We start from the raw sequence: 27,954 nt of genomic DNA, 5'->3' as shown, positions 1-27,954 counted from the left end.
TTATACTTATTATTTTTATAATAGAAGAATTATTTGGATTTTGATACGTGAAACAAATCCAAAATTAAAAATAAATCACATAAAATTATTGAGTACATTTATTTATGTTTTTTTAGGATATTACCGAACAGAAACTTAACTTCTACAGTTCCTCCATGTGAGCTCTGTCTCCGTCACTGAGTTTCTCATTCCAAGACTCTCCTCTCTCTCCCTCTCTTTCTAAATGCATCTCTCTCGCTTCTTCTCTCTTTCCTCTGCACTCAGTAAGTCATTTCATTTCAACTCTGTCTCCGAAACGGCCAGACGTTTGAAGCTGTACTAACGTGAAACTGACATATTTTCTATAGGATGATAAGTTTGAGAGCAACTGCAAGAAGAAACAATGGGATGCACTGCTTCTTTGTATGCAGTTGGGAGGAGAAAGAAGCCAAATATACCAGAAGTTGTAATACATGTTCCTCCAATGCGAAGCCCTGCACAATCTGATCTTCAAATATCACTTAAAGGTCTAATTCCTGGAGATCTTGTTGATAGATTGGATTGGCCTGTCTTCGAAATCAGATTAGTTTAGTGGCAGAGGATACTGGTCCGCCCTCATAATCCCACTGTTTTAATCCCTTTCCAGGCTCTGTTTGTTTCCTGAGAAATTTACTTATGTTGGAAAAAAAATTTTGGTATTTCAGATGGATCTGCTATATCTGAATTAACTCGAGCATTGGAGGAGTATTTGTCTCTTCTTATTGGACTTACAAAGAAAGGTTACAGAATTCCTTTGTTTTTTTTCTTCAAATCTCTCCATTGTCTGCCTCTATCTTTAATGAACTGTGTGCATATTTTTCAGAAAATGGTCTTGAGGACTTGGTGGAATTCAACTGGAAAAGTTTAGAAGATGGGAGACATGTAAGATTATCAAACTCCTGGTTTGAATTATTAACAGTGGTTCATATGATGGCAATCCTAATTTTATCAGTGGCTGATTCATTGATGATCCCCAAGGATCACTCAGGTTCTGGCATAAGGATTGTATCTTCAGGTTCGTATTTTTATCCTTAATGCATTATATAATGATGATCTTGAATTCTTTAATCAGACGACTAAACATATTTTTGTACACAAGATTGTAAGAGGGATGCTGTTGATTTACTGCTTAAGGCAGCAGGATACCTGGAATTCTGTGTTCAGGAAGTTTGGTTCACATTCCAGCAGATGTCAAGTATGTAGAGAGATGTGTTTCTCTTACAACTTAGGAGCATTGGATATTGATGTCTCATAACCTTTGTGTATAACTATGTGTTTCATAGAGAGAGATTTCCAAAAGGCTTGCAAGATGGTGTTTTGGAGGCTTTATCCATTCAAGCACTAGGCCAGGTAGTTATATTACTTGATGAATCTGTAATTCTGATGCCTTCATTGGGAGTAGAAACTGATATTTTAGACAAATTCAGGGAACTGAAGTTCAACTTGGTTTAGCTGTTGAAAGTGAGAAAGCTACTTTATCAGTAAAGAGGAGGTTGGCATGAGAACAGCTGATTTACTTCGGTCAGGTGTAACCTGTGGCCTCTATTTCTAGGGTTTTTTGCATTTTCAAGTTAAAAAAAAAACAAATTTCTCAAATCTTGGTTTGAAATTTTTTTTTTTTCGATATCCGAGTGAAAGTTGACTTTACCGCACTTTTAAAGTGCGGTAGAGCCTACCGCACTCTTAGAGTGCGGTAAAAAAAAATAACTTTTTAAAATAATTTTTATAAAAAATTACATTACCGCGCTTCAAATGTGCGGTAATGTAAAAAAAATTAATTTAAAAAAAATTTATTACCACACATTTTGAAGTGCGGTAATGCATATGAAGTTTAAATTTTAATTTTTATTTAATTAATTATTATATTATATTTTATTAATTTAATTTATTTAATTATATATTAAATTTATATAAATATGATTATAAAAATTATATTAATATTAATTATTTTAAATTATTTATAATATAATATTATATTTATTTTATTAATTATATAATTTAATTAATTATATATTAAATTTATATTAATATAATTATAAAACTATATTAATATTATTATAAATATTAATTATTTTAATTTATTTATAATTAATTATTATTTTTATTACAATTAATTTATAAATATTTAATTTTTGAAATAATAATAGATTTTAGAATAATTTTTTATTTTGAAATAGTAAAAAGTCTGAAGTTTTTTTTAGGTGTTGTTAGCGCTATAATTTTTTAGAAATTTTATAAAAATAAAAATAATAAAATAAAATGATAAATATAAAAAAATATAATGTTATATTATAAATAAATTAAAATAATTAATATTTATAATAATATTAATATAATTTTATAACTATATTTATATAAATTTAATATATAATTAATTAAATTATATAATTTGATAACCGTCGAGTCTCGCACTCCTTGGACCGAGTTGAGACCCATAAGAGCATATCAAATTTCAAGCTCGGAACGCCTCTCAGTAGGCCTGTCCGATAGATTCGGACTAGATTTCAACATAAATGATAGGCCGAGTCATCCAGAAGCCCAAGCCCAGCAAGTTCTTACTCGACTCGGTGATCTGACAAGAGAAAAAACAACAGGCCCAGTCACTTCGCAGTCCTGCCCATTTGTGTACGGAAAGAAATTAAATGGCCGCCTGACATGGAGAGGGCCTCTGAAACATGGTACTGTAGTAAAAAGGTCGCTACACGTCGTTAGGGGATAAAAGGGAAAAGCATAATTAATTAAATAAATATAATATTATATTATATTATAAATAATTTAAAATAATTAAAATTAATATTAATATAATTTTTATAATTATATTTATATAAATTTAATAGATAATTAATTAAATTATATAATTAATAAAATAAATATAATATTATATTATAAATAACTTAAAATAATAAATAACTTAAAATAATTAATATTAATATAATTTTTATAATTATATTTATATAAATTTAATAGATAATTAACTAAATTATATAATTAATAAAATAAATATAATATTATATTATAAATAACTTAAAATAATAAATAACTTAAAATAATTAATATTAATATAATTTTTATAATTATATTTATATAAATTTAATATATAATTAAATAAATTAAATTAATAAAAATATAATATAATAATTAATTAAATAAAAATTAAAATTTAGTGCGGTAAGCTCTACCGCACTAAAAGTGCGGTAGAGTCAATTTTCACCCTGATTTCGGAAAAAAAAAATTTTCTTACCAAGATTTGAAAAATTTTTTTTTTTAACATGAAATGCAAAAAGCCCCTATTTCTATGTAGCTTATACTTTTTGAAGCCTCTTTTTGTAGATTAAACCATCAAGCATTTCAGAATGATTACATTTTGATGACCGCTGGATTTCTTCACCCTGGATCAGGGGCTTGACCACAGCCAAAGGCCCATAACGTAGAGGCCCACGCACCTGATATGCACAACAAGCCTGACTCATTCAACCTTTAAGGCCGGGCTCAACCAAGCTTCTTCACTCAGATCGGCCCAGTCCGCGACCAGCCGGCCCTCTCCTCTCAGGCTCAGCGTCCGGCCCGACTCTCGGTCCAGCCTAGTATCCAGAGCCATACTCAGACAGCCTAGCAGATCCGCTCGAGCGTACGCACGAGGAGAATCAGAGGCCGTTACGCATGGAGCAGGCGGCTGATACCCTCGTACGCCCGAATCTGTATGTCAGAGACGCGTGTCCCAATCATGGAGAGGCCTTTACACGTCACCAGCAAGCATAGCGAAATGGATAAAAGGGGAACCCCCTCCCCAGAAAGTTTAAGTTTTATTCTCTAATACAAAACCCTTGTAAAACCCTATTCTATTGGATCTCAGATCATTAATTGGCGCCGTCTGTGGGAAATGAAGGAGATCTTTTCATCACCGGAGTTTTCACTTTCAAAACCCACTGAGATCCACGATGGCAAACCACCAAGAAAGTAACCTTAACATTCCAAATGACCTGAGCTCTGCCCAAGATGGGCAGCAGTTCTCCTTTTCTAGCCCTACAACGTTGAATAACCAAACGCCTATTCCTCTTAATCCCTCGCCAAGCTTGGCAGGGAATACTCCCACCATGATTCTGTCTAACCAGGACATTCAAACCATGGCTCTCCAGCTACAGACTACTGCTCACTGGTTAGGGCAGATAATGCAACAGAGGGGCCTTAGCACCCCAGTAAATGCACTCCCAGTAGTGGAGGAACCCAGAACCAATGAACCCCGACCTACCTCTGACCGCCTCCAAACTAATAGCCACGATGCCGGGGAAGAGGAAGAACCGGAGGCCCGAATCTATGGGAGAAGGGCAAGAGAGTTGATAGAAAATGAGGAGGCGGACAACTATTCTGCCGGAACAACCAGGGAAACGGAAACTGAAACAGAGGAGGAGGAATACAGCTTGGGCAAAAGATTCGACCCGAAAGACGAGAAAATGAACCAAAAGCTGAAAAGGTTGAAAGAGCAGCTCTTAGCCGAGCTAGGTAAGAAAGATCAGAGCCAAACCTCCTTGCCCACTTCTTCTCCTTTTTCAAAGATAGTGCAGCAGGAGACCGTTCCCAAGAAGTTTATGATGCCGCCGATGGCTGTAACGACCCGGAAACCGGTACCCCTCTGTAACGGCCCGAACCATCACTGGCACTAGGATCCAGATCGGCTTAAGGCCGCCGGGACCCGTAGCAAGCCGACTATACTCTCTGTGTACCTGATAAATCCCATACATGATACAAAGATACTCAACAATCCTGTAAAACTCTGTAGGCTTAACTACTGCTACTCAGATATATCAATCTGAAATGGCCCTCAGGGCCTATACCAGGGACTACTATCTGCTGTGGATCAAGGGAATGAAACCCTTTTACTCTGTAACACAATCCACTGGTATCACATCAAAGCCATACATTAAGCCTAACTCACACATTTCTCATCAAGAAATGTAAAACAGGATTCATGTACAAGGGATTAATCATACATCACACTATAGCAATGATACTAGGAAAAGCACAAGTCTATCCAGTATACGACAGTACATATCTATACATTACATTACAACTAATCTTTTAATTACATCATGTCCACTACACTATTACAGCATACATTCAAGCACAACTTTCCTCTGTACTCTTGCTGACTTTGACTTCCCATAGCTATCTCAGAACCTGCAAAACTGGGGTTAAGGGAGTGGGATGAGCTCTAGAGCCCAGTGAGGAGGAACAATAAAAACAGTTCATTCATTACATGCTCTCATGAAATGCATCACATCACAAACATATCATCTCAAGGATGAATTTGTCACCAATAACCCTCAACTACATGTGATAATCTGACCAACTGTGCCAGGGAGACGATGTCATCACCTGGTCTACTCTTATCTCTGCTCTAATATCATAACATGACCAACTGTGCCAGGGAGACGATGTCATCACCTGGTCTACTCTTAACTCTGACTTGACAGCCCAGCTGTCTCACTCATAGTACCAGGAGCGACCTGGACTATCCAGGGGCGACCTGGTATGGCTATCTCATGCCATAACTCTGTATCTGCTCTCTGTCAAGGGCTAAGGATCATCCAACATTCATCCACAGGAACAACAACATATGCAATGCATCATATTCGTGAATTCTAATGCAACACAACCTAATACATCACATGGCAGTTTATGATGCATGGATCATGCTAGAATCGTGTCATTTCTCAAAATAAAATATTCAGTTTAGTTCCACTCACCTCTAGCCAATGCTGGCTAACTCTGGGCCAACTCTAACTCTGGAGCCTCCTCGGTTCCTCGGTCCAATCCTACACAGATGGACATAAATGAGGTACCAAACATACTCTAACATAACTAGGAACATCTCTCCAAAAACCCTCTAAAACATCACAAAACATGCATGCAAAACAAGCAAAGGAAGGCTGGACAGGGCACCTTCGGCAGCACCTTCGGCGGCCGAATGTCTCCTCCAGAGACGAAAGTCAGGCATGTTCGGCGGCCTAACTTGGACTTTCGGGGGCCGAACATTGGGCACTTTAGGCGGCCGAACTTAACCTTAGGGGGCCGAACATGGCAAAATGCCTCCTTGGCCATATCTCTTCAAAACTCAATCCTTTTCTACGCTAAACCTTTAAAACACTTGCACATATTTTAGAAAACTTTCTCTTACCCTTCCAGAGACCTCTGACATCCTCGAACTCCCCCGGACGGTAGGAATTCCGATGTCTGAATCTAGCCGGGTATTACATTCTTCCCTCCTTTAAAAACATTCGTCCTCGAATGTTAAAACAACAACAAGAAACATACAGGGAAACAAGAAGAAAGCCTACCATCGGTCTCTACGACGAGACACAGATACCCCTGGAGTAAAACTCCCGGGTTGGCTATACTGTCTGACTTTGCTGACCCTTCACTGCTTAAGCTGTGTCTACACTGAGTGTTTACCACTCTTGCTTGTACACAAACGACCTGACTCTTTCATATGACTACTAACTTTTCTTTTCTTTGCCTTTTCTCAGCTTATTCGCACTCCTCTAGTTATACTAACCTGTACTTCTGACTACGGATCTTCCTTTCTCTTTGATGCTTCTCGGCTTTATAACTCTACGGAAATGCTAGATAACTTGGCTATCACGTTCTCTCTCTCTACTTACTTTCAATGTTATATTGTGACACATCACAATGAAACAGACATGCCCTGAAATTGCACTCAGCTTACAGAACTTGACCTCTATGCCATGTTCTCTGAAAATCTACAACATTTCGTAGATATCGGGCATGCTTCTCTGTTTCTCTCAACTATTCTACGATTTTGCTGCGCACTCTGATCCTTGCCCGTCTTTATTCTTCTTTACTATACTGGCTTCTTCTCTTTTGATCCCTTCTAACATGGCTAGACTATCTCTAGCTCTCTCGCTATCTGTTTCTATAGGATAAACTGATAAGCGACATCTGACTGAGGGCAGCTAAGTCTTACCCAGTAAATCTTGTCTTGTATACTCAGAGTCGCTGAGCAGTTTTACCCCTTCCCTCTGGTTTAGACTCTTCACTATCATAAAGATCTCACCTCTACGCAACTGCTAAATTGCCTTTTCTCTAACTGACTTTGGCCATATAGTTCCCAACTCTTAGATCTATTATGGAAAACAACCAGCTGCTACTAGCTGGTCCTATAGATCCTCCATTCTGCATGGGAACACCTGTCCTTGGTAGTGATTTTGTGCAACTAGTCACAGTTGTGACAAAATCTCAAGGTTTCATCCTTCGTTTCTCACAACGATACTGGAACACTCCAGGGTGTAGTACTAAGTCGGATAGAAGCCTTCTCTACCACGTTCACAACTGCTTTACTATCTCTTACATGCTACAGGTACCATTTCAAAAGAAGAGATGAAGATGTATCTAGTCTCCATTCTCACTTAACTTTCAAACTCTACTGGGATAACATATAACACTCTTTCTCTTTTCCTGTCTATGAATACTGAGGCTGGTTCCCTGACCTGGCTATGCGCTCAAACAAGAGCAAGAAAACTCCTGACTAACTTCCCTAACGAATTCACGAGCCTGTAGGGTTGATATCAAACTGCTGGGTATGCTAAACTGTCCCCCTCTAAGGACTAACTCTGACCCATCCGAGCCTCTGAACTCTGACCTGTCCTACCTTGTCTTTGCAGACGTAGGTAGTACCTCGAGTAGCTAGCCAATCCGCCCTAGGTTGACATCATCAGTCACCCCTAGAACCATAAGGTCAGCTGGACGGCATCTACTACTCTCACCAAACTCTGAACTGAACCGACAGACTGACTCTGCCATAGATGGATCACACTCTTGGGCCCTCTGACCCAAAGAGAACACTCTAAGCCAGAAGTTATCAACCCCTCCTCTATTTATGGCTCTCACAACAACAGGGAAAGAAACATCAGGGTCCACTATAACCTACACATCTGAACACCCTCAAGTGAACGTATTTGACGTCACCGTGTTCAATGTGTTAACCGCCTACTAAAACAGGATGAAGATCCAAGCTAAAGCTAACGAATCTTCCTTCGGGAACCGACCAAAGAAAAGGAGAACTCTCTTCTCCTGCGTCAACCACTGTCCTGAAACATGGCTAGAGCAACAGGCTGAGTTACACTACTCGAAGTCATCTGCTGGGACTGTGCCAATCTGGGCCGCAGTAGGACGCTCACAAAATATGAGTCCTTTCTGCTCGCATCTATACATGCCGTAGTCCCATACCATCAGACTACTTTTGTGTAACCTCCACGCCTCACGGATCCAGAACTATCTGAACTAAAGCTCACTCGCCATCTAATCCCAGACTAAACTGAAATCTCTTTCTAACCTTTCTTACTTTACATTTAGTCTATTCTGTTCTTTCTCTGCTCTATCTTTTCTCATTTACTCTTTTCTTTCCTTACTTTTCTCTTACTTACTTTTATTCTTTTTCTTACTCTGCACTTTCTTCCGCTATTCTCTGCCTTCTTTCTTTACTTACGGTCTACACTCAGAGATGAGAGATCACTCTCTCTCTACCTGGACTTCAAAGCCATACGGCTATAGCTCTCGAGCTTTTTCCTGGCTCACTAACATGTAGCGACTCACTCGTCTCTAAACCTTTATCTCTGACCTTTTGGCTCTGAACATCTAACTCTAGTACACTTTACTATTTTCACATCAACTGATACTCTATACACATTAGAACACTCAAAAGTGAGTTTACCTGGCACCACTGTGTTCCGTGTGTCTGTCTCTGGCTGATCCTGGGTGAAAATCCGAGCCGGAACTAACGGACGTCCACTGAAGGAACCTCCTGAAGAAGGGACTACCCCTCTTTCTCTACCTCTGCCCTGTATCGAGGCTGGAGCTTCTGGTGGAATTATATTGTCTGCGGATGTCTGTGGGAACTGTGCTGACATGACTGTAATGGGACACTCTCGTGCCATGTGCCCCTCCTGTCCGCACCTGAAACATGCTGTTGTCCCAGCCCGACATACACCTTTGTGCCTCCTACCGCACTTCACACATCTAGAACTATCCCAACCAGAACTCGAACCTTCGCGACAACCTATGCCAAACTTTACCCTATTCCAAAACTCTCTTTTCTTTGACCCTTTCAGGCCTCTCACTTTCTTTTTATTCTTTGCAGCAGCTTCACCCAAAGGAAAACGATCACTAGTCTCTGGGTCATTTCCTATACTCATGTTTTCTGTCTGCCCTGGTTGCTCACAGTCACTCTCTTTATGCTCCCTTGAGCTATCTGAACAAGCCCATCCTGCAAACTCTATAGCAAACTGTTCCCAGGATAAGTTTTCTACCCTCGGATCCACATATTGGGTGAACCATTCCCTTGCCTTCTCACATTTCAATGTAACCCCTGCCATCTGTATGGCTCTACTCTCATTAGCTCCCAACTCATCGGTTATCAGCTTAACCATTCTAAGATACTCAACAGGGTCATCACCAGTCTCAAATTTGGGAACATCCAACCTCAAATAAGCTGTCATCTGCACCATACTTTCCCCAGGTGAACTAGGCTTGGGTGTTTGGACAATTGGGGCTACTGGTTCTCCTGGTGGTGGAGGAGGTGCAACATTCCCTGAGGTAGGGTTTGCTAAACTTGGATAACCAAAGAAGGGTGGAAACATGGTATACTGTGGATGTGGCGGTGGATATGGCGGATAAAAGGAAGGATAGGGCATAAAGGTGGGATATGGGTGATAACTAGGAAACTCTGATGTACCTCTCATCGGGTACTCTGCCCCCCACTGGTAGGGTGGATACTGAGGTGGAACAAATCTCGAGGCCTGAGTGCCTCCTTGGGACTCATCCATATCTCCCCCCAACCTACTCCTGCCAAAGCTACCATCTCTACTCTGCACATTCTCCTCTATTTCTCTCATAAACCCTGACATACCTCTCTGGACAACTCCCCTTCTACTCTCATCAACAGACCTTCTAGGGTCCCTTGATGTACCTTCTCTGCTTATACTATCTGATGTTGCCCTTTGCAGAACGGGGAGATGAGCATCCATGTCCTCATCCTCCGACGGAGCTCCTGTCAATCTAACAGATCGACGAGTTCCTCTCATCCTGCCTCTGAAAAGCACAACATCACACACAAAATCATCAAATGATCCATGTGAAAACACATGAATCCTTAACACATATCAAACATATCAATACTGCACATGCAACTTATCATGGCATTTCACATCAGCATGCAAAACAGGACTCCACATCCTATCCTAGTGGACATGATTTTACCTATTGTGCTTCCCCTCCTATACAAGACAACACCTCTTTCCGATGTGGGATATCTCTAATCCTTGAGCAAAGATGCTCAACACACCGTACTCTTGAGGCCCTATGCTCTGATACCAATCTGTAACGACCCGGAAACCGGTACCCCTCTGTAACGGCCCGAACCATCACTGGCACTAGGATCCAGATCGGCTTAAGGCCGCCGGGACCCGTAGCAAGCCGACTATACTCTCTGTGTACCTGATAAATCCCATACATGATACAAAGATACTCAACAATCCTGTAAAACTCTGTAGGCTTAACTACTGCTACTCAGATATATCAATCTGAAATGGCCCTCAGGGCCTATACCAGGGACTACTATCTGCTGTGGATCAAGGGAATGAAACCCTTTTACTCTGTAACACAATCCACTGGTATCACATCAAAGCCATACATTAAGCCTAACTCACACATTTCTCATCAAGAAATGTAAAACAGGATTCATGTACAAGGGATTAATCATACATCACACTATAGCAATGATACTAGGAAAAGCACAAGTCTATCCAGTATACGACAGTACATATCTATACATTACATTACAACTAATCTTTTAATTACATCATGTCCACTACACTATTACAGCATACATTCAAGCACAACTTTCCTCTGTACTCTTGCTGACTTTGACTTCCCATAGCTATCTCAGAACCTGCAAAACTGGGGTTAAGGGAGTGGGATGAGCTCTAGAGCCCAGTGAGGAGGAACAATAAAAACAGTTCATTCATTACATGCTCTCATGAAATGCATCACATCACAAACATATCATCTCAAGGATGAATTTGTCACCAATAACCCTCAACTACATGTGATAATCTGACCAACTGTGCCAGGGAGACGATGTCATCACCTGGTCTACTCTTATCTCTGCTCTAATATCATAACATGACCAACTGTGCCAGGGAGACGATGTCATCACCTGGTCTACTCTTAACTCTGACTTGACAGCCCAGCTGTCTCACTCATAGTACCAGGAGCGACCTGGACTATCCAGGGGCGACCTGGTATGGCTATCTCATGCCATAACTCTGTATCTGCTCTCTGTCAAGGGCTAAGGATCATCCAACATTCATCCACAGGAACAACAACATATGCAATGCATCATATTCGTGAATTCTAATGCAACACAACCTAATACATCACATGGCAGTTTATGATGCATGGATCATGCTAGAATCGTGTCATTTCTCAAAATAAAATATTCAGTTTAGTTCCACTCACCTCTAGCCAATGCTGGCTAACTCTGGGCCAACTCTAACTCTGGAGCCTCCTCGGTTCCTCGGTCCAATCCTACACAGATGGACATAAATGAGGTACCAAACATACTCTAACATAACTAGGAACATCTCTCCAAAAACCCTCTAAAACATCACAAAACATGCATGCAAAACAAGCAAAGGAAGGCTGGACAGGGCACCTTCGGCAGCACCTTCGGCGGCCGAATGTCTCCTCCAGAGACGAAAGTCAGGCATGTTCGGCGGCCTAACTTGGACTTTCGGGGGCCGAACATTGGGCACTTTAGGCGGCCGAACTTAACCTTAGGGGGCCGAACATGGCAAAATGCCTCCTTGGCCATATCTCTTCAAAACTCAATCCTTTTCTACGCTAAACCTTTAAAACACTTGCACATATTTTAGAAAACTTTCTCTTACCCTTCCAGAGACCTCTGACATCCTCGAACTCCCCCGGACGGTAGGAATTCCGATGTCTGAATCTAGCCGGGTATTACAATGGCGGCCTATAACGGAGCTGGTAACCCGAGAGAGCATGTCATGAACTATAAGACCTTCATGGAGTTGCAAACCCTGTCTGATGCCTTAATGTGTAAGGTGTTCCCAACAACGCTCTCGGGACCAGCGCGGGAGTGGTTCAACAGCCTGGAGGCCGGAAGCATTAAAAGTTTTGGAGATCTTGCCACCCGCTTCATCAGCCGGTTCATAGCCGGGGTGCCAGCAGATAGGAAGACGAGCTATCTGGAAACAGTGAAACAGAAAGAAGGTGAATCACTCAGAGAGTATGTCGCCCGCTTCAATACGGAGGCCCTGCAGATTCTCGAGCTGGATGAAGGAAGGGCGGTGGAGGCCATGCAAAAAGGAACAACCTCTGCCGAGTTCTTTGGTTCTTTGAGCAGGAAACCTCCGACCTCACTGGCTGAGTTGATGAAGAGGGCGGAGAAGTATATAAGGCAGGATGACGCCTTAGTGACGAGTAGATTTGCTAAAGGGATGGCAGGAAAAGAGAAAGCCCCGGAGGAGAAGAGGCCGGAGAGACACGGGAAGAAACATGGAAAGAGGCCTGAGCCGTACAAACAGGCCTGGGAGAGAAGGGATCAAAGGCCTCCTCCTCCTCCTCGGGCTCTTGAATCAAGAGTGCTCCCTCCTTGGGTTCCCGAGAAACCAACCCCCCTCAACGCTTCCAGAGTCGAAGTGCTCATGGCAGTCTAGGATAAGGAGTTCCTCCAGTGGCCCAAACCCATGAAGTCGGAAGCAGATCAAAGAAATCCTGACAAGTATTGTCAGTACCATCGGACACATGGCCACGATACGAATAACTGTTTTCAGTTAATCGCGGAGATTGAGAGGCTGATCAAAAGGGGGCACCTCAAAAATTTTGTGAAGAAACCAGAGGGACAGAGGCCTCAGCCTGGTCCGACAACTCAGACGCCTAGGAGAATAGGAGCTGGACCAGTGAATGATGGGTCCAGTGGGACCATCAACATGATTGTTGGAGGAACGAGAGGACGGATGAGCCGTCGAGGAAAGAAGAGAAACCGGGAAGGAGAGACCAGCAATAGTGAAGTCATGCAAATCATTGACCACTCTCCCATGATCATCACTTTCTCCTCAGAAGATGCTCAGGGTATTCAAATGCCCCATGATGACGCGCTTGTCATTGAAGCCGTCATTCATAATTATCGGGTAAAGAAGGTCTTAGTGGATGATGGGAGTAAAGTCAACTTGCTGCCATACCGAGTGTTTCAGCAGATGGGAATTCCAGAAGAACAGCTGGTTCGGGACCAGTCACCAATCAAGGGGATCGGAGGAGCACCGGTACTTGTAGAAGGAAAGGTGAAGCTGGCTCTTACCTTGGGAGAAGCACCCAGAGCTCGCACCCATCATGAGGTGTTTTTGGTGGTCAAACTCCCACTGAGCTACAATGCGATTTTGGGGAGACCGGCGTTGTTCGACTTTGAAGCTGTCACTAGCATCAGATATTTGGCACTTAAGTTCCCAACGGAAGAAGGAGTGGGAATGGTCCGGGGCAGCCAAAAAGAGGAGAGCAGAGCCCAACTTGGATGACCCCATACCTGAGATACTTGGAGGAGGGTGAGCTCCCCGAAGATAAAGATGAAGCCAGAAAGATAGCAGCTCGTGCTGCCAACTACCAAGCAATAAGGGGAACCTTATACAGAAAAGGGAAGTCCAGCCCATGGCTCCGGTGTGTGAGTCCGGAAGAAGCTGCAAAGGTAATGGAGGAAATACATAGAGGCCTATGTGGGGCTCACGAGGGAGCAGGGACATTAGCCAACAAAATATTCAGGCAAGGGTACTACTGGCCCACTGTTAAAAAAGAAGCAGAAGAGTTTGTCCGGAGGTGCGACGTATGTCAGAGATTTGCTAACGCCATCAGAACCCCTACCACTCCTCAAGCAAGCATATCCAGTCCATGGCCTTTCTCACAATGGGGAATCGACATCCTGGGACCTTTCCCCAAGACTACGGGGCAAAGGAAATTTGTAGTGGTGGCTGTAGAATACTTTTCGAAATGGCCAGAGGCAGAAGCAATAGCCACAATCACAGCTCGTAAGATGATAGATTTTGTGTGGGGGCATATCATCTGTAGATTCGGCGTACCTAGAGTGCTTATCTCAGACAATGGCAGACAATTTGACTGCAGTACCTTCAGAGCTTTCACAACGAACATGGGCATATGGCACAAATTCTCTTTTGTAGCTCATCCACAAACTAATGGCCAAACAGAAGTCACTAACAGAACTATCCTTCAAGGATTAAAGAAACAGCTGGATGGCGCAAAGGAGAATTGGGCAGAAGAACTCAATAGCATACTATGGGCACTCCGAACCACTCCCAGAGCGCCCACTAAAGAAACACCGTTTGCACTTGCTTATGGCACATAAGCCGTAGTCCCAGTTGAATTGCAGATCCCCACTCATCGAGTCCAATTCGTTAGTGAGAATACTAATGAGGATAAGTTAAGAAGCAACCTGGATGCTCTTGAGGAAGTCAGGGAAGAAGCCAAAGTCCGAACTGCCGCTTATCAACAACGAGCAGCGAGATATTACAACCAAAAGGTCAGAGAAAGAAGCTTAAAAGTGGGAGACCTGACCTTAAGAAACCTGGAAGCTGCAGGAAAAAGAGCGGCCGCGGGCAAGTTAGCACCGACCTGGGAAGGTCCTTTCAAGGTGACAAAAGTGATCAAGCCAGGGGTATACTGAATCAAAGATATGCAAGGAAACCCCGAGCCCCACGCTTGGAACATCCAGCACCTAAAAAGGTATTTCCCTTGAAATATTTGTAAAGAAAAACATTGTACTTTGACAAATATGAGTAAATAAAAATTATTTATACAATATGAATTATCTTTATGAATAACATTCCTCCATGAAAAAGAAAGAACAGGGCCCAGAAAGATCCCTTGAAACAAGACCTCAGTTAGGCACAAAACCAGCTGAGATGACGAAGCGACAGTAAGGCCAATGAGCCTGAATCTTGTGCAAAAACCTCAAGAAGGCACAAAAAACTGCCGGCGGGGCCCCGAGGTCACCCCGGAACGGCCGGTGAGGATCTTAAAGATGCCTCCCGGAGCATGAAGACCGGGATCCCCTAGAACTCCTGGGAAAACAAAACAAAAAATGCCGGCGGGGCCCCGAGGTCACCCCGGAACGGCCGGCGAGGATCTTAAAGATGCCTCCCGGAGCATGAAGACCGGGATCCCCTAGAACTCCCGGGAAAACAAAACAAAAAACAGCCGGCGGGGCCCCGAGGTCACCCCAGAACGGCCGGTGAGGATCTTAAAAGACCTCCCGGAGCATGAAGACCGGGATCCCCTAGAACTCCCGGGAAAACAAAACAAAAAACAGCCGGCGGGGCCCCGAGGTCACCCCGAAACGGCCGGTGAGGATCTTAAAAGACCTCCCGGAGCATGAAGACCGGGATCCCCTAGAACTCCCGGGAAAACAAAACAAAAACTGCCGACGGGGCCCCGAGGTCACCCCGGAACAAAAACAGCCAGGGCCTCGTAAAGATCTCCTGAAAACAAAAATGGTCGGAGAAGGACTTAAGAGCCTCCCAAAATGAAAATTTCCCATATCATATGCAGGGATGACTTATAAAGTCCCGACCTCACAAAAAAGAGGAGCCCAGAGCTACCAAGGGAAAATCAGGCTCCGACCTCCTGAAGAGGTTCGGGGCACAATAGCCAAGAAGCGCCGACCTCGGAATAGATGCTAACGCTAAAAGTTTGGCTATCGAGCAAAAGGCCGAGCTCCCAGCTCGGATAGACCTATATTCTCGAAAGCTCAAGGTCGAGCTCCCAGCTCGGATGGACTTGTATCCTCGAAAATTCAGGGTCGAGCCCCCAGCTCGGATAGACTTGCATCCTCAAAAGCCCAAGGTATGAAGGCCAAAACAAAAGGCCGGGCTCCCTCTCTCAAAAAGCTCATAAACGAAGAGACTTGTACAAAAAAAAAAAAAAAAAAAAAAAAAAAAAAAGCCAGACATGCTAGTCGCCATTAAAAGGTATGAAATTTGATCTCTCAGACTATTAGCTAAGAGCTGAGCTCGCAACTTAAGATCAATTCAGAGCTTATGAATGAGAATACGTAGTGTACGTTACAAATACGAAAAGTAGAGATAAATTCCAAGATATATGAAGAACAAGAGTAGTTGGGAAAAAGAAATCTGATATTTCATTAACATAGATATTACAATTTATCTCTCTGGCGAGGTGTGAGGATAAATAGTCCTTAAAGGACTTACATTAGTAGGAACATCCTCGCCTACATTATTTCTATTTACAGCCACATCTGAAGCAAGCTCGGTATCCTTTGGATCAGAGCTCTCAACATTAACAACAGGGGCAACCTCTGACCCAAGGTGGAGGTCCTCCTCCTCAGAATCAGGGTCATCTTCCTTTGACCCAAGGACTTCCACGTCCTCCCCCTCTAGCTCGGATCCCTCTGAGGAAGACCCAGCTGGCCGGCATATGTCCCTCCGGCAATCTCCTCGAGGCATAGGGAAATCATCCTCCCCATATAGCACTGGCTCGCCATCTGAGTCCACTTCGTACTTGCGAAGCTCGGCCAAAGGAGTATCAGGAGCATGTCTGGCTTCTCTTAAACCGCGATTGTAGCCGGTCACATACATACGGAAGGCTTTCTTAAGAATAGCCGATTTCATTTCACCAGAAGCTTTATATTCATCGAGATGTTCCTCACAGGCCTCAGCTACAAATTCCTTAAACTCAGAAGAGTCCTTGTAGTCCTGAAGGTGAGCCTCACAGGCCTGCTCGATCTTCCTTTTCAGCTCGTCAGACTCCTGATACTCCGCTATACATTGTTCGCACACCAGCGAAACCTTGTCCTCAACATGTTTTACTACCTTGAGCAGGGCTAAACACTTACTTTCCAGGGTCCTGACTTCATGGTTGAGCTGTTGATGGCGAAGCTTGAGCTCTTCAGCCGATGAAGCCAGGTCTCTGATATGATCAGAGCTCGTACTCAATTCCTGCTCAAGGACCTTCACCCGAGCTAGGGCCATTTCCTTCTGAGCCTTCACTTCCTTCAACTGAGCTTGAAGCTCTTCAAAATCAGCCTTTAAGGCCTCATATTGTTGCTGGACCTCAGCTTTTTGGCTCACGGCCTCATCCCTTTCGCTAAGGGCCTCCGTCATAGAGGACAGCTGCTTCAAAACTTCTTTACAACGAACCTCCACCACAGCTGCCTTCTCATCAGACACTTTGAGAACCCCGCGAGTCTGAGACAGCTCTGCTTCTAAAGACTCGGTATGCTCTGCTGACTCAGCCGCCTTCTCATCAGCCTTTTTAAGGGCTTCCAGCGCAGAACGTAACTCCACCTGGAGGGACTGGATCTGCTCCCGAGCGGCTACCAAATTACCCCTCGCGTCATTGGTTGCAGATAAGTTCTCCTCCAGACGCGCCTCTTCAATCCGGCGGTCTACAGACTCCTGGAGGGAGCGATCACGGACGTCCACCTCCATAAAGAGGCCCGTCACCTAGTACGGAAGAACAACTGTCAAGAAAAGGAAACAAAGCAAACTGAAAAGAAGTGAAAAAAGTAATTTACCATCAGAAGCATTTCCCTGATCGTGGATCCGAGCTCCTCACGAGAGCGAGATCGGAAGGATGCTTGCTCCTTGGTAGAGCTGGCTAAGAGACCAGTCAGGGCAAGAAGGCGTGGATCCGAGGCCTCTGTGATTCCGCCGAACATTCGCTCCCGGAGAAGTTCGGCAACAGCACTGGCCGGAGACTCGGAGGTAATGCCTGACGCGTTCAGAACATTGTCAGTAAGAGATAACGAAGGCATAGCAGAAACACCTTTCTCTTTCCCAATGGGAGGAAGAGCTGGAGAAGATCCTGCAGCAGCCCTGGACTTCTTCCGAACAGGAGACGGGGCAGATGTTCCGGAGGAGGCTAGACGCTTGTCCCCGGTCTTTGATGAAATGCCCTCAGATCTCTCAGGCTCAGTCCTCACAGGGGCAGGGGCATCTTGAGCAGAAACCTCTGAGATTTGGTCATCTAGGAGGATGATCTCCATCCCTGTCCCAGAGGCCTCCTTGTCTTCAGTAGCAGGGGATTTAGATTTTCCCCTTGGCACACCCCCAGGAGAATGGGCAATACCCTGCTCCACTTGTTCAGCACCTTGGGTCTGCTCCACAATAGCTAGGGAGGCTTCCCTCACGACCTCTGAGGAGGCTGGAGCAGATCTAGACCCTTCAGCAGGCTTCGAAGTTGAGCTCGATCCACCCCGGCTAGACAGCCGAGATGACTTGGTGCTGCGAGAGCTCGGCTTCGAAGCTCTAGAAGAAGCTTTGGCGGGAGGTCGGCTAACCTTCTTGGAGGAAGCAGCTTGAACCATCTCCGCAGCAATCTCAGTCACTGAACGCCCATCCCCAAAGGCGTCGAAAATGGCATGCATATTATCCCGAGACAGGACAAAGCTCTTGGGGAACTTGATATCATCCATTTTTACCTCAGAAGTTGCAAAAGAAACGAAATTATAAAGAATCAGCATACTTTCCGATATTATGAGCAAAGAAGAAACAGAATAGTCGGACAAGGCATTATACCCGTGTCCCGGATATCCCTAAGATTGGACACGAACATACACTTCTCGACGTCATACTTCCTCTCAACGGAAGTCAGTCGAAGCAGCCCGACCTGCTCAACAAGACTCAATTGGGGCAGCTCGTTGCAACCCAGAAAGATCTCCCCCCAACTTAGATCCACCTCCCACGTTCGGGCAGACCCTAATTTTAACTCCGCCACTAGGAAGTTCTCCACCCATCCCTTTATGGAGTCCTTGTACCCCGTGAAAAGAGATAACCCAATACGGGGGGAAAAATAATAGAAATTTTGAACCGCCCTCACCAGACGGAAAAAAGTGACAAACAGACAGGCCGTGGGTGTAAAACCCCAACTCAGGCAGATAGACTCAAAACAGGACATGAACAAAATGGAATTTGGGGATAACATCCGAGGGGTTACCCCGAAGTATTCAAAGACCTCAATAAAGAAAGGGGTAAAAGGAAACGGTAGACCGAATTCTCTCTGCTTCAAGAAAAACACTATACGACGACCCTCTTGGGGATCCACCAAACTCGGAGGGGGAGGGTAAGGAAGGACTATCCTTTCATTTGAAAAAGGTGCTCGAATGAGATACAACGGAGCATCTAAAAGTCTTTGGGAAATATACTTAGTTATGTTGGAGGGTGTAACATGCGACTCAAGGTTAACAACATCAGGAAGCTTTAAACTTGCCATGGAAGAACAAGGAAGCGTACCTGAGAACACAATGGGGTGAAAAATGCAGAAGGAGTTGCAGGAAGACAGAGAGCAGAAAAGGGCTAGTTTCTTCAGAAGACAGAAGGAATTCGAGATGAAAGGCAATAATGAGACGGAACGTTGATCTGAACAGTTTTGTCTTGGAGCGGCGTGATCATTAATTACTCTCGAAGTTTACCCTCTCAACGGTTAGATAAATAACCGGTGAGAAGGTAATGGGGCAAAAAGATGATCGCCGGGGCTTCTCTACATCCGTCAAGGGCCAGATCCGTGATTACAGCCCATCAATCAAAAGCCCATTCGCCACCTACATAATACAAGCCCAACTCGCCAGTCAGAGCAACTTAGCCCGCAAGAACAACTCAACCTGCAAAATTCACCACTTCACCACCTCCATGGTAAATACCAAGGAAACAGAGGGGCAAGCCACGAAAAGACTCAAAAGTACAAGCAAATGGGAGCATGATAAAGGTCAGACTTGCTCATCGCTTAAAAAGTTATAAGATTTGACTTATTGTTATTGAACAAAGGCTGCGAGATCGGAAAGAGGCGATGAGGGCACCTCGGAATCATACAGAGCTGAGAGCTCAGAAATCAACTCAAGGATTAAAGACCGAGCTCACAGGTCGGATTAGTCCAGCTCGGAAAACATAACTTGAGAGCTCGGTCGGCTAAAGGAGGCTCAAAGCTCAATCCATCAAGAAAAGACCGAGCTCACAGGTCGGTTAGTCAAGCTCGGAAAAGTAAACCGACCGTCCAGTTGGTTAAGTAGGCCCGGAGCTCGGCTCATCGACTAAAAGCAAGAGTTCACGAAATATGGTCAGTTCAGCTCGGAAAAAACGAAACAAAATTTAGTTGGCTAAAGCTACGAAGAAAAGCAGTATCAGTACTTCATCCATGACAGAGAAAGAACAAGTATGAGTAAAAAACAAGAATTTCATTAAAAGAAAAGTACATTACAGCACGTTACAAAGGCCTACACTACGGGATGAAAGACTATCCTTAAAGGATTTACATAACCACATACATCATCATCTACGTTTACATCACTGACATCTGCTCTACTATCTTAGTCTTAATTCCGGGGACTATCCTAGTACGGAAAGCGAGCTCTACAGGTCGGCTGAGCTCTGTCTCGTTATTATAGGGGAACTGGACAAGTTGATTCCCATAAGCATTTCTCACTGTTCCCCTAGGCAAACGTTCAGTTACCCAAGTGTGATGCACGGTACATTCGAACAAGCTCAGATATTATATGCCGGCCGTGCATCACACATGAAAAACATAAGTCTTCGAGTTACGGCACCGAAGAGATCACAAAGCATACATTCGAAGAAATCGCTGGAGACTTGACTGAGTGCAGTTGATCTCAGTCCCTCATGACGTAAGCACCCCACACTGAAGGAAACAATAAGCTGATCTTTCTCGCCACTTCCATTTATATCAAAAGAAGATAACAGGGGCATCGGAGAAATTTCTTTCTCCCTCTTGAGGAAAGGCAAAGTTAGAGCAAACTCCCCAACAGCCCAGAACCTCTTTGGAGCCCGGACAACAAGCAGAGGAGGAGGCCGGCCAGACGACCTGGGTAAAGCAGTCTCAGCAGCTTGCCGAATAGTCCCACCCATCGGCCGCCCTACCAGAAGGATCTCCAAAGCACCGTCCAGACTCCTTAGAGGTAACATCAAATTTTCAAGAATTTTGAACTGACCCATTCTTATCTCAGGTACTGTAAAAAGTGTCAAAACAGAGACAAGTCAGAAACAATTCTCCACCAAGATGATAAAAGCAAGATTAAAACAAACCTCTAGGGCAACAAAGCAATACAAACACAAGCTCACCTCATTCCGTTTGAAGAAGGCGTCAAATGGATCCTTTGCAGATAAAACAGAACAATCTCGCTGGAGGAAAGAAGCAGACAGAGAAACGGAAAGGAAGAACCTCTTGTTCCAGCAGAGGATCTGAGAATGAAGAAAAGTTAGCGTTGATATATACCCGGAACCTGAGGCCTTAGCACGGGGCAGAGCTATGCTAGACTCTAAGCTAACGGTGTCAGAATTTTAAAAGATATTCATGGAAAAGGAAAGAAAGGACATGTCCAGATAATGATGACAGGAAAGCAAAGACAGCAAAAAACACGAAGAATGGAGAAAAGCCAGAAAGGGGAAAGAGCAGATAGGATTCGGAAACTGCACAACGACAGAAAGATGAAAGGATGTTATTAAGGCACCTGAACACGAACAGACGCGGTCATAATGGTTCTTGATATTCACCCCCTCGGCAGTGGGAGCAATAACTACCGAGAAGGTGAAGGGGCAATTGATGACCGCTGGATTTCTTCACCCTGGATCAGGGGCTTGACCACAGCCAAAGGCCCATAACGTAGAGGCCCACGCACCTGATATGCACAACAAGCCTGGCTCATTCAACCTTCAAGGTCAGGCTCAACCAAGCTTCTTCACTCAGATCGGCCCAGTCCGCGACCAGCCGGCCCTCTCCTCTCAGGCTCAGCGTCCGGCCCGACTCTCGGCCCAGCCCAGTATCCAGAGCCATACTCAGACAGCCTAGCAGATCCGCTCGAGCGTACGCACGAGGAGAATCAGAGGCCGTTACGCATGGAGCAGGCGGCTGATACCCTCGTACGCCCGAATCTGTATGTCAGAGACGCGTGTCCCAATCATGGAGAGGCCTTTACACGTCACCAGCAAGCATAGCAAAATGGATAAAAGGGGAACCCCTCCCCAGAAAGTTTAAGTTTTATTCTCTAATACAAAACCCTTGTAAAACCCTATTCTATTGGATCTCAGATCATCACATTTTATTAATTATGTGACTTGAATGTTAGATATATTTTCTTATGAGCTGAACTGTAACTTCGATCCAAAAAAGTTCAGCACTACGACCCAAATTGAAGGAATATGGGGATCTGTTTTTGGAGCGGAGGGCAAGGGCTGATAGGAGAGTATAAATAATTGTATTTTTTTCATGTCTTGTATTATGTGAGATTTTCAGGAAACACGCTGAGGTTAGGATTTGAGACTTTGAGAGATTATATTACATTTTTTTCATCGTAACGAAATTTTATCTTTGTTGTCGAACCCATTAAATTTCTTTGTATCTATTCTCTTTTCTCTTTCTCTAGTATTACGGATTGACGAGTGTGTCTAATATATGCATTTGTTTCAACCAGTTCATTCTTGGAAATTCCAATTGAAAATTGCTGCTTCAATGCATTTATGTTGTTCCTGTTGTATGCTTGGTCAGGCTTATCACTGTCTGTCAGGATGTGACATGAATCATGGAAATGGAATGAAGCATCTCCGTTTCATTAAGTGGAAGTTCCTCGAAGCAAAGGTTTATAATGTTAATTTTCTATTCTGAAGTTTGATTGCTGCATTTTTGTAAAATTTTCACTTCCTAATTCTGATTTACATAATTAGGCAGCAGCTTACTACTACCATGGCCTGATCCTTGACAAGGGTAATGAACCAGCCTGTCACGTTAGCTCAGTATGTTGTTTCCTTGCTGCAGAAGAACTTCTAACAGAGAGCAAAAAGGCCGGCTTAAGCTTTTGCCTTGCAGCTCCTGTCACCAGGTTGGTGTTACAATTCTCTGGTTTGTTAATCAGGGTATGGAAATTATCTAGATTGTTCTAGATCCTTCTGATCATTTGTCTTCACAATCAATTGATTTTCTTGGCAAGATCTCCTCCTTTATGGGGTGCCATGAAGTACTTGCATCAGAAAATTCCTGAGGTTGCTTCCAGGAAATCTCAGATGTATGGCTACCTATTAGAAGAAGAGAAGTAAGCAGTTCCATTCTTAAATCTCATTTCAACTCAACTCCTTTCATTTATAAACTTATCATTTTAATGTTCAATTCAGAAATTCAAGTGAAAATTCTTTATAATAATAACAAGATGGTGCAGGGCTTTGCAAGCATTGCCTGACCTGCCAGATTTCCAACTGTCGTTAAGACCCGACAACTATGCATTGCCTGAAATGGATGAGGCATGGGATAGAGAAACGTGGAAACTCCAGAACCAGCCATTAAAGAAACATCTCGGAGATTCTGACGATGAGATTGAACTCCCACCAGATGAGATTGGAGGAGTAAAACATGATATCTCTCAAATCTACTCAGATGCACTTACTACCAAACTAAGTTTGTGAGTCCAAATTATCAATAAACTTAATTTCCTAAACTTTAAAACAAAGCTGCATAATTAAATATATACAATCGGATATTCAAATAATACTACATAAAAGACCTTATCTTCTTGCAAAATATACATGGAAAGTCATGAATGATAGCTCAGTCAGTGGGTCGAATCATAAGTTTGTAGGCAGAAAAATTAACAAGTGCAAGGTAGCATAAGAAAGCTAGGTAGGACAAAGCAAGAGAAGCCATGACTCGGTTGCAAAATTTGCCCACATAATCACAAACAGGAACCCATGTCATCTGTTTTGCTCCATGTCTACCCACATAACCTATAGCTGTTGCTGCTGAGCATCCGGATATCAACAGCACCATCATCGCCTGTTAAAAACGAGTTCAATAACTATTAGATTTAATATTTATAATTAATTTAATAGTAATTAAATAAAAAAAATACAAATATTTAATATAATTGTTGTTCGAATGAATTTTCATATAGAATTATCTTTTTTAATTATATAATTTTTTTATTTTAAAAAAATAAAAAAAATCGGTGTAGTATAATTATAAATACATCAGACACGTGCTAGAAAATAATAAATGTTGAGTTTCCTATCCATCAATCTGAGACAGGGACCCCCAATCAATAAATTCTTGACCAAAAATTGGGGCCAACTTTCAATAACCCAAACGTATGCGACATTTTTTATTAAAAAAATAAATAATTCACCATATTCCATTAATCGATTCGATTTAAAATTAAATTCAATTAAATAAATTAAAAATTAAAATATTAATATTTATAAAAATTAAATTAATTTTAATAAAAAATTAAATCGAATCAAATCGATTTGATTCAGTTGGATTTGATATAAATATTTATTTTTCATATTTTTAATATTTTAAAATTTAATTAAAATATTTTAAATATAATATAATATTTTTATATTACTAAAAATAATATATTATTATTATTAATCGATTCAATTTAATTTTTTTGATTTTTTTAATAAAAATTAAATTAAATTGAAATAATTAAAATTTTTTAAATTAAAAATCAAACCGAATCAAAATAAATAAAAAATTAAATTAAAATTTTAAATTAATTTAATTTAATTTGACTTTTCAATTTAAACTGAAAATCGATAACTCCTGAGCATTTTCGCGGATTCTGATTTAATCCGGTGAATAACAGATAATACTCATTTGGGATATTCAAAGTTTGAATTTCTATACTCTTAATTTATTTCTTAAAATGCTCAACCACTCTCCGGTATATATATTTATTTATTTTTCATTTAATTACATTCGATTATGCGAAAAGTGAATTACTTCTGACAAAAAATATTGTATTGCTTTTCATTTTTCAACGAGAATTAAATGAAGCATTAAAAATGTTAAAAATCGATATTATTTTAATAGAAATTAAACTATAAATTTTAAAATAAAAATTATATTATCGGATAACCTATCGATATAAATTGAATTATAAGTCAGGAATGAAAAAATTGGTATATTTTTGTATTTTTCTTTTAAATAAATAAATAAAGCGTACCATATCATGCAAGAAAAGGTAAAAACAGTTCATAAACTGTGCTGTCGGGCGACTCCCAAGGCAAACAAAGATCAGTGAAAGCACAGAGAAGCCAGACACTACTGCATCTGCACCAACCAAGAACCTGAAATATACAAACCCTAATCGAATATCATATATGATTCTTAAAGATTAGCCCTAAGTAGGGTTGGCGAAGAAGTTGAGTAAGCGCTTACTTGAAAGCAGAAGAGTAGCTGTAACGAGCCCTAGTCCTGACCCCAAAAACTAAGACATTCTGGTCGCTAGTAACCATCACAGAGATGGAAGCCACTGTAAAAGCAACGGCTAAAACCCTGAAGATGACTTGAGTCATGAAGAAACTTCTGTGTGGTACTCGAGTTGGGTATGAAAATCCTAAAGACTTTACTTCGAAACTGCTAGTGTTCATTTCCTTTGCAGCCATTGAAATACACTAGTGTAAAAAGAGCGAGAGAGAGAGTGAAGGAATTATTGAGGGTGGGAATCAGGGAGCAGATTATGCATAAATTTATAGAAGAGAAATATGTTGAGACTTATTGTGAACACTTGTCAAGAAACCACAGGATAAAATCAGGAAAATAGTAAAGCAACCCTCCCTGTTGAGTACGTAGAAGGGCATTAATAGCTTTCACACGGGTACGCATTCTTATTTAGTCCGGATTTATATACGAAGATAATAAATGAGAATTTTTATATATATCCAGATGTATATATTCATTTAGCTTAAATTAATATATTATTTAAAATTAAAGGAATTTTTATTAACTAATTAGCACTGAAATAAGTGGTTGGATATTTTTTTAATAAAAAAAATTGAAAATTTTATTCTAGTGAATAATTAAAAATTTTTATTTTCAAGAAAATTTAATTAAAATATTTTAATTTTAGTTATATTCTAATCTCTTTAAAGTATGAAAAATAACATATTATTACTTATTAATTAGTTTGGTTCGATTGTATTAATTTTTTTCTCATCAATCAAATTCAACTGAAATCGAAATAATTAAAATTTTTATAAATAAAAGTCGAACCAAACAATTTAAAAATCAAACTAAATTTTTAAATAAATTTGATTCGGTTAATTTTTTTCAATTTGAATAAAAAACTATTAATAAACTGCTAATGCTTTACTAATAGTGATTAATTATATAAACATTGAGCAACTTAATTATTAGACTTAGATTTTTAGAATAATTATTGAATTTTTTTTTTTAATTTTTCAATATAGCTTGTTTACTTACTCCTATAAGGATTATGTACATGCAAGCTTTGTTAGGTACTTAAGCTTGTAAGCTTTGCATTTTCTTATAAGCGTTAGATAAAAAGTCTCAATCTTGATTGCTAAGTCTTACCTTCGAACCTTTCAAAAAATTGATCAAAGGAAAAAAAGTACCCTATATATAATCAATGAATTAACTTTTACTTTTTAAAAAATTTTATAAAAATATCTCTCCCTATCTTTTTATTGTCTAATAGATTTTTATAGCCTAATAAAAAATTAATTATTTCAAAGTTTTCAGATGTATTCAGATATATTTACTATCAGACTAAACTTATGAGTGTAATTTAAATTATCTTCTTAGAAGTACAATAAATTATACTATATTGATATTTCTAGTCAAGGGTATCCTCTAGTTCAATATGCCAATTCGATTTATAATACAAATCAAACTGCGGGTAGTCCTAGTTGAGGGTTTAATTATCCGATTTTCAATTGTTGATGATCGAGCTCTTTCTTGTGCAAGTATATAAAATTTTGAAGTTCAGATTAATGTAATAATGAAGTAAACTCTAATGTTTACACCTCAGCCAAAAGCAATATTTTTTTTTTTTGAGTCTAATGGGTTTCATCATAGGCTTGACAGGTGGGTTTTTTCCTCCTTCCTCAAGCAGGTTTATAAATATTTTGCTTGTGAGTTTTGAATTTGACTTGCAGATTCGGTATTTTTGGTGAGGGATTTATAGATTTGCTGTTTGGAAATTTCATTTTATGGCTTGTGTTTGAAGTTTCGGTTGTTGTATAACTTGAATTGCTTACAATCTTTTCATTCTCCGATCCGACAATTTTCAGGAAACGAAAACTTAATGATTAAAAGAGAATCAAAGTGAGAACTTAATGGATTTGATTTAAAATCGAATTAAATGAAATAAAATAAAATTTTAATTTTTAAATAAAAATTTATTTGAATTAAATTGATATTATTATTTCGATTAAATTTTTTTATAAATTATTTTTATATTTATTTTTAATATTTTATAATTCAATTAAAATATTTCAATTTTGTACATGATTCTGTATTGTCATTTAATAAATTTCCATACCATGTTTAATTTAATCAAGTTTATAGTGTCTATTAATTTTGCTGTATCTTTTTTTTTTAATTAAAATTTTATTATTACTCTTTCTTTTTCATTTATAACTGTTAAAGTGATTACATACCGATTTTTATAAAAAAAAAAAATCTTATTTTTTTATTTCTTATTGATTTTCTTTCATTTTTGTGTAAACCCTAGCTTAGTCTAATAAAAAAAATTGCATAATTTCTCTCTCCGCAATTCAATATAGATATACACATACCTCATTTATTACATATATTATTTTTATTTTTATTTTTTTCTCATGTAATAATATATTATTGTTGACTAATCAGTCTTCGTTACTAATATTTTACATTAAAATTAAATCGAATAAAAATAATTGAAATTTTTTAAAATAAAAATTAAATTAAATCAAATTGAAAATAATAAAAAAATTAAATTAAAATTTTAAATTAATTTAATTTAATCAAAATTTTTAATTTAAATAAAATACTACTAAGCCTACCGATAGTCGAGATTTTAAAGATTAAAAAGAG

At 40.6% G+C, this 27,954-nt stretch overlaps 1 protein-coding gene and 1 pseudogene across 1 annotated transcript; one reads left to right on the top strand and one right to left on the bottom strand.

The window, feature by feature from the left end:
• The first annotated feature begins 198 nt into the window (after positions 1-198).
• Positions 199-23,540, top strand: LOC110614099 (annotated as a pseudogene).
• A 3-nt stretch (positions 23,541-23,543) lies between these two features.
• On the bottom strand, positions 23,544-25,595 carry LOC122723492 (CASP-like protein 1F2). The gene is made up of 3 exons (XM_043955727.1): positions 25,297-25,595; positions 25,082-25,205; positions 23,544-23,907 (listed from the first exon to the last, which is right to left on the bottom strand). Exons 1-3 carry the CDS (start codon positions 25,521-25,523, stop codon positions 23,683-23,685), a joined length of 576 nt encoding a protein of 191 aa, XP_043811662.1. The 5' UTR covers positions 25,524-25,595; the 3' UTR covers positions 23,544-23,682.
• Positions 25,596-27,954: the final 2,359 nt, after the last annotated feature.

The sequence above is a fragment of the Manihot esculenta genome, chromosome 4 (genome assembly GCF_001659605.2).
Source record: "Manihot esculenta cultivar AM560-2 chromosome 4, M.esculenta_v8, whole genome shotgun sequence".
Classification (NCBI taxonomy): Eukaryota; Viridiplantae; Streptophyta; class Magnoliopsida; order Malpighiales; family Euphorbiaceae; genus Manihot; species Manihot esculenta.
The sequence above is the reverse complement of the archived record's forward strand: the minus strand, read 5'-3'. Positions and strand labels throughout refer to the sequence as shown.

Bases quoted from the DNA above. Each gene is read 5' to 3' on its own strand.
- LOC122723492 (XM_043955727.1), bottom strand. From the start codon at position 25,523: ATGGCTGCAAAGGAAATGAACACTAGCAGTTTCGAAGTAAAGTCTTTA. The intron at 25,206-25,296 runs GTAAGCGCTTAC...TGTATATTTCAG, and splicing joins AGCTACTCTTCTGCTTTCAA to GTTCTTGGTTGGTGCAGATG. The intron at 23,908-25,081 runs GTACGCTTTATT...CGTTTTTAACAG, and splicing joins ACCTTTTCTTGCATGATATG to GCGATGATGGTGCTGTTGAT.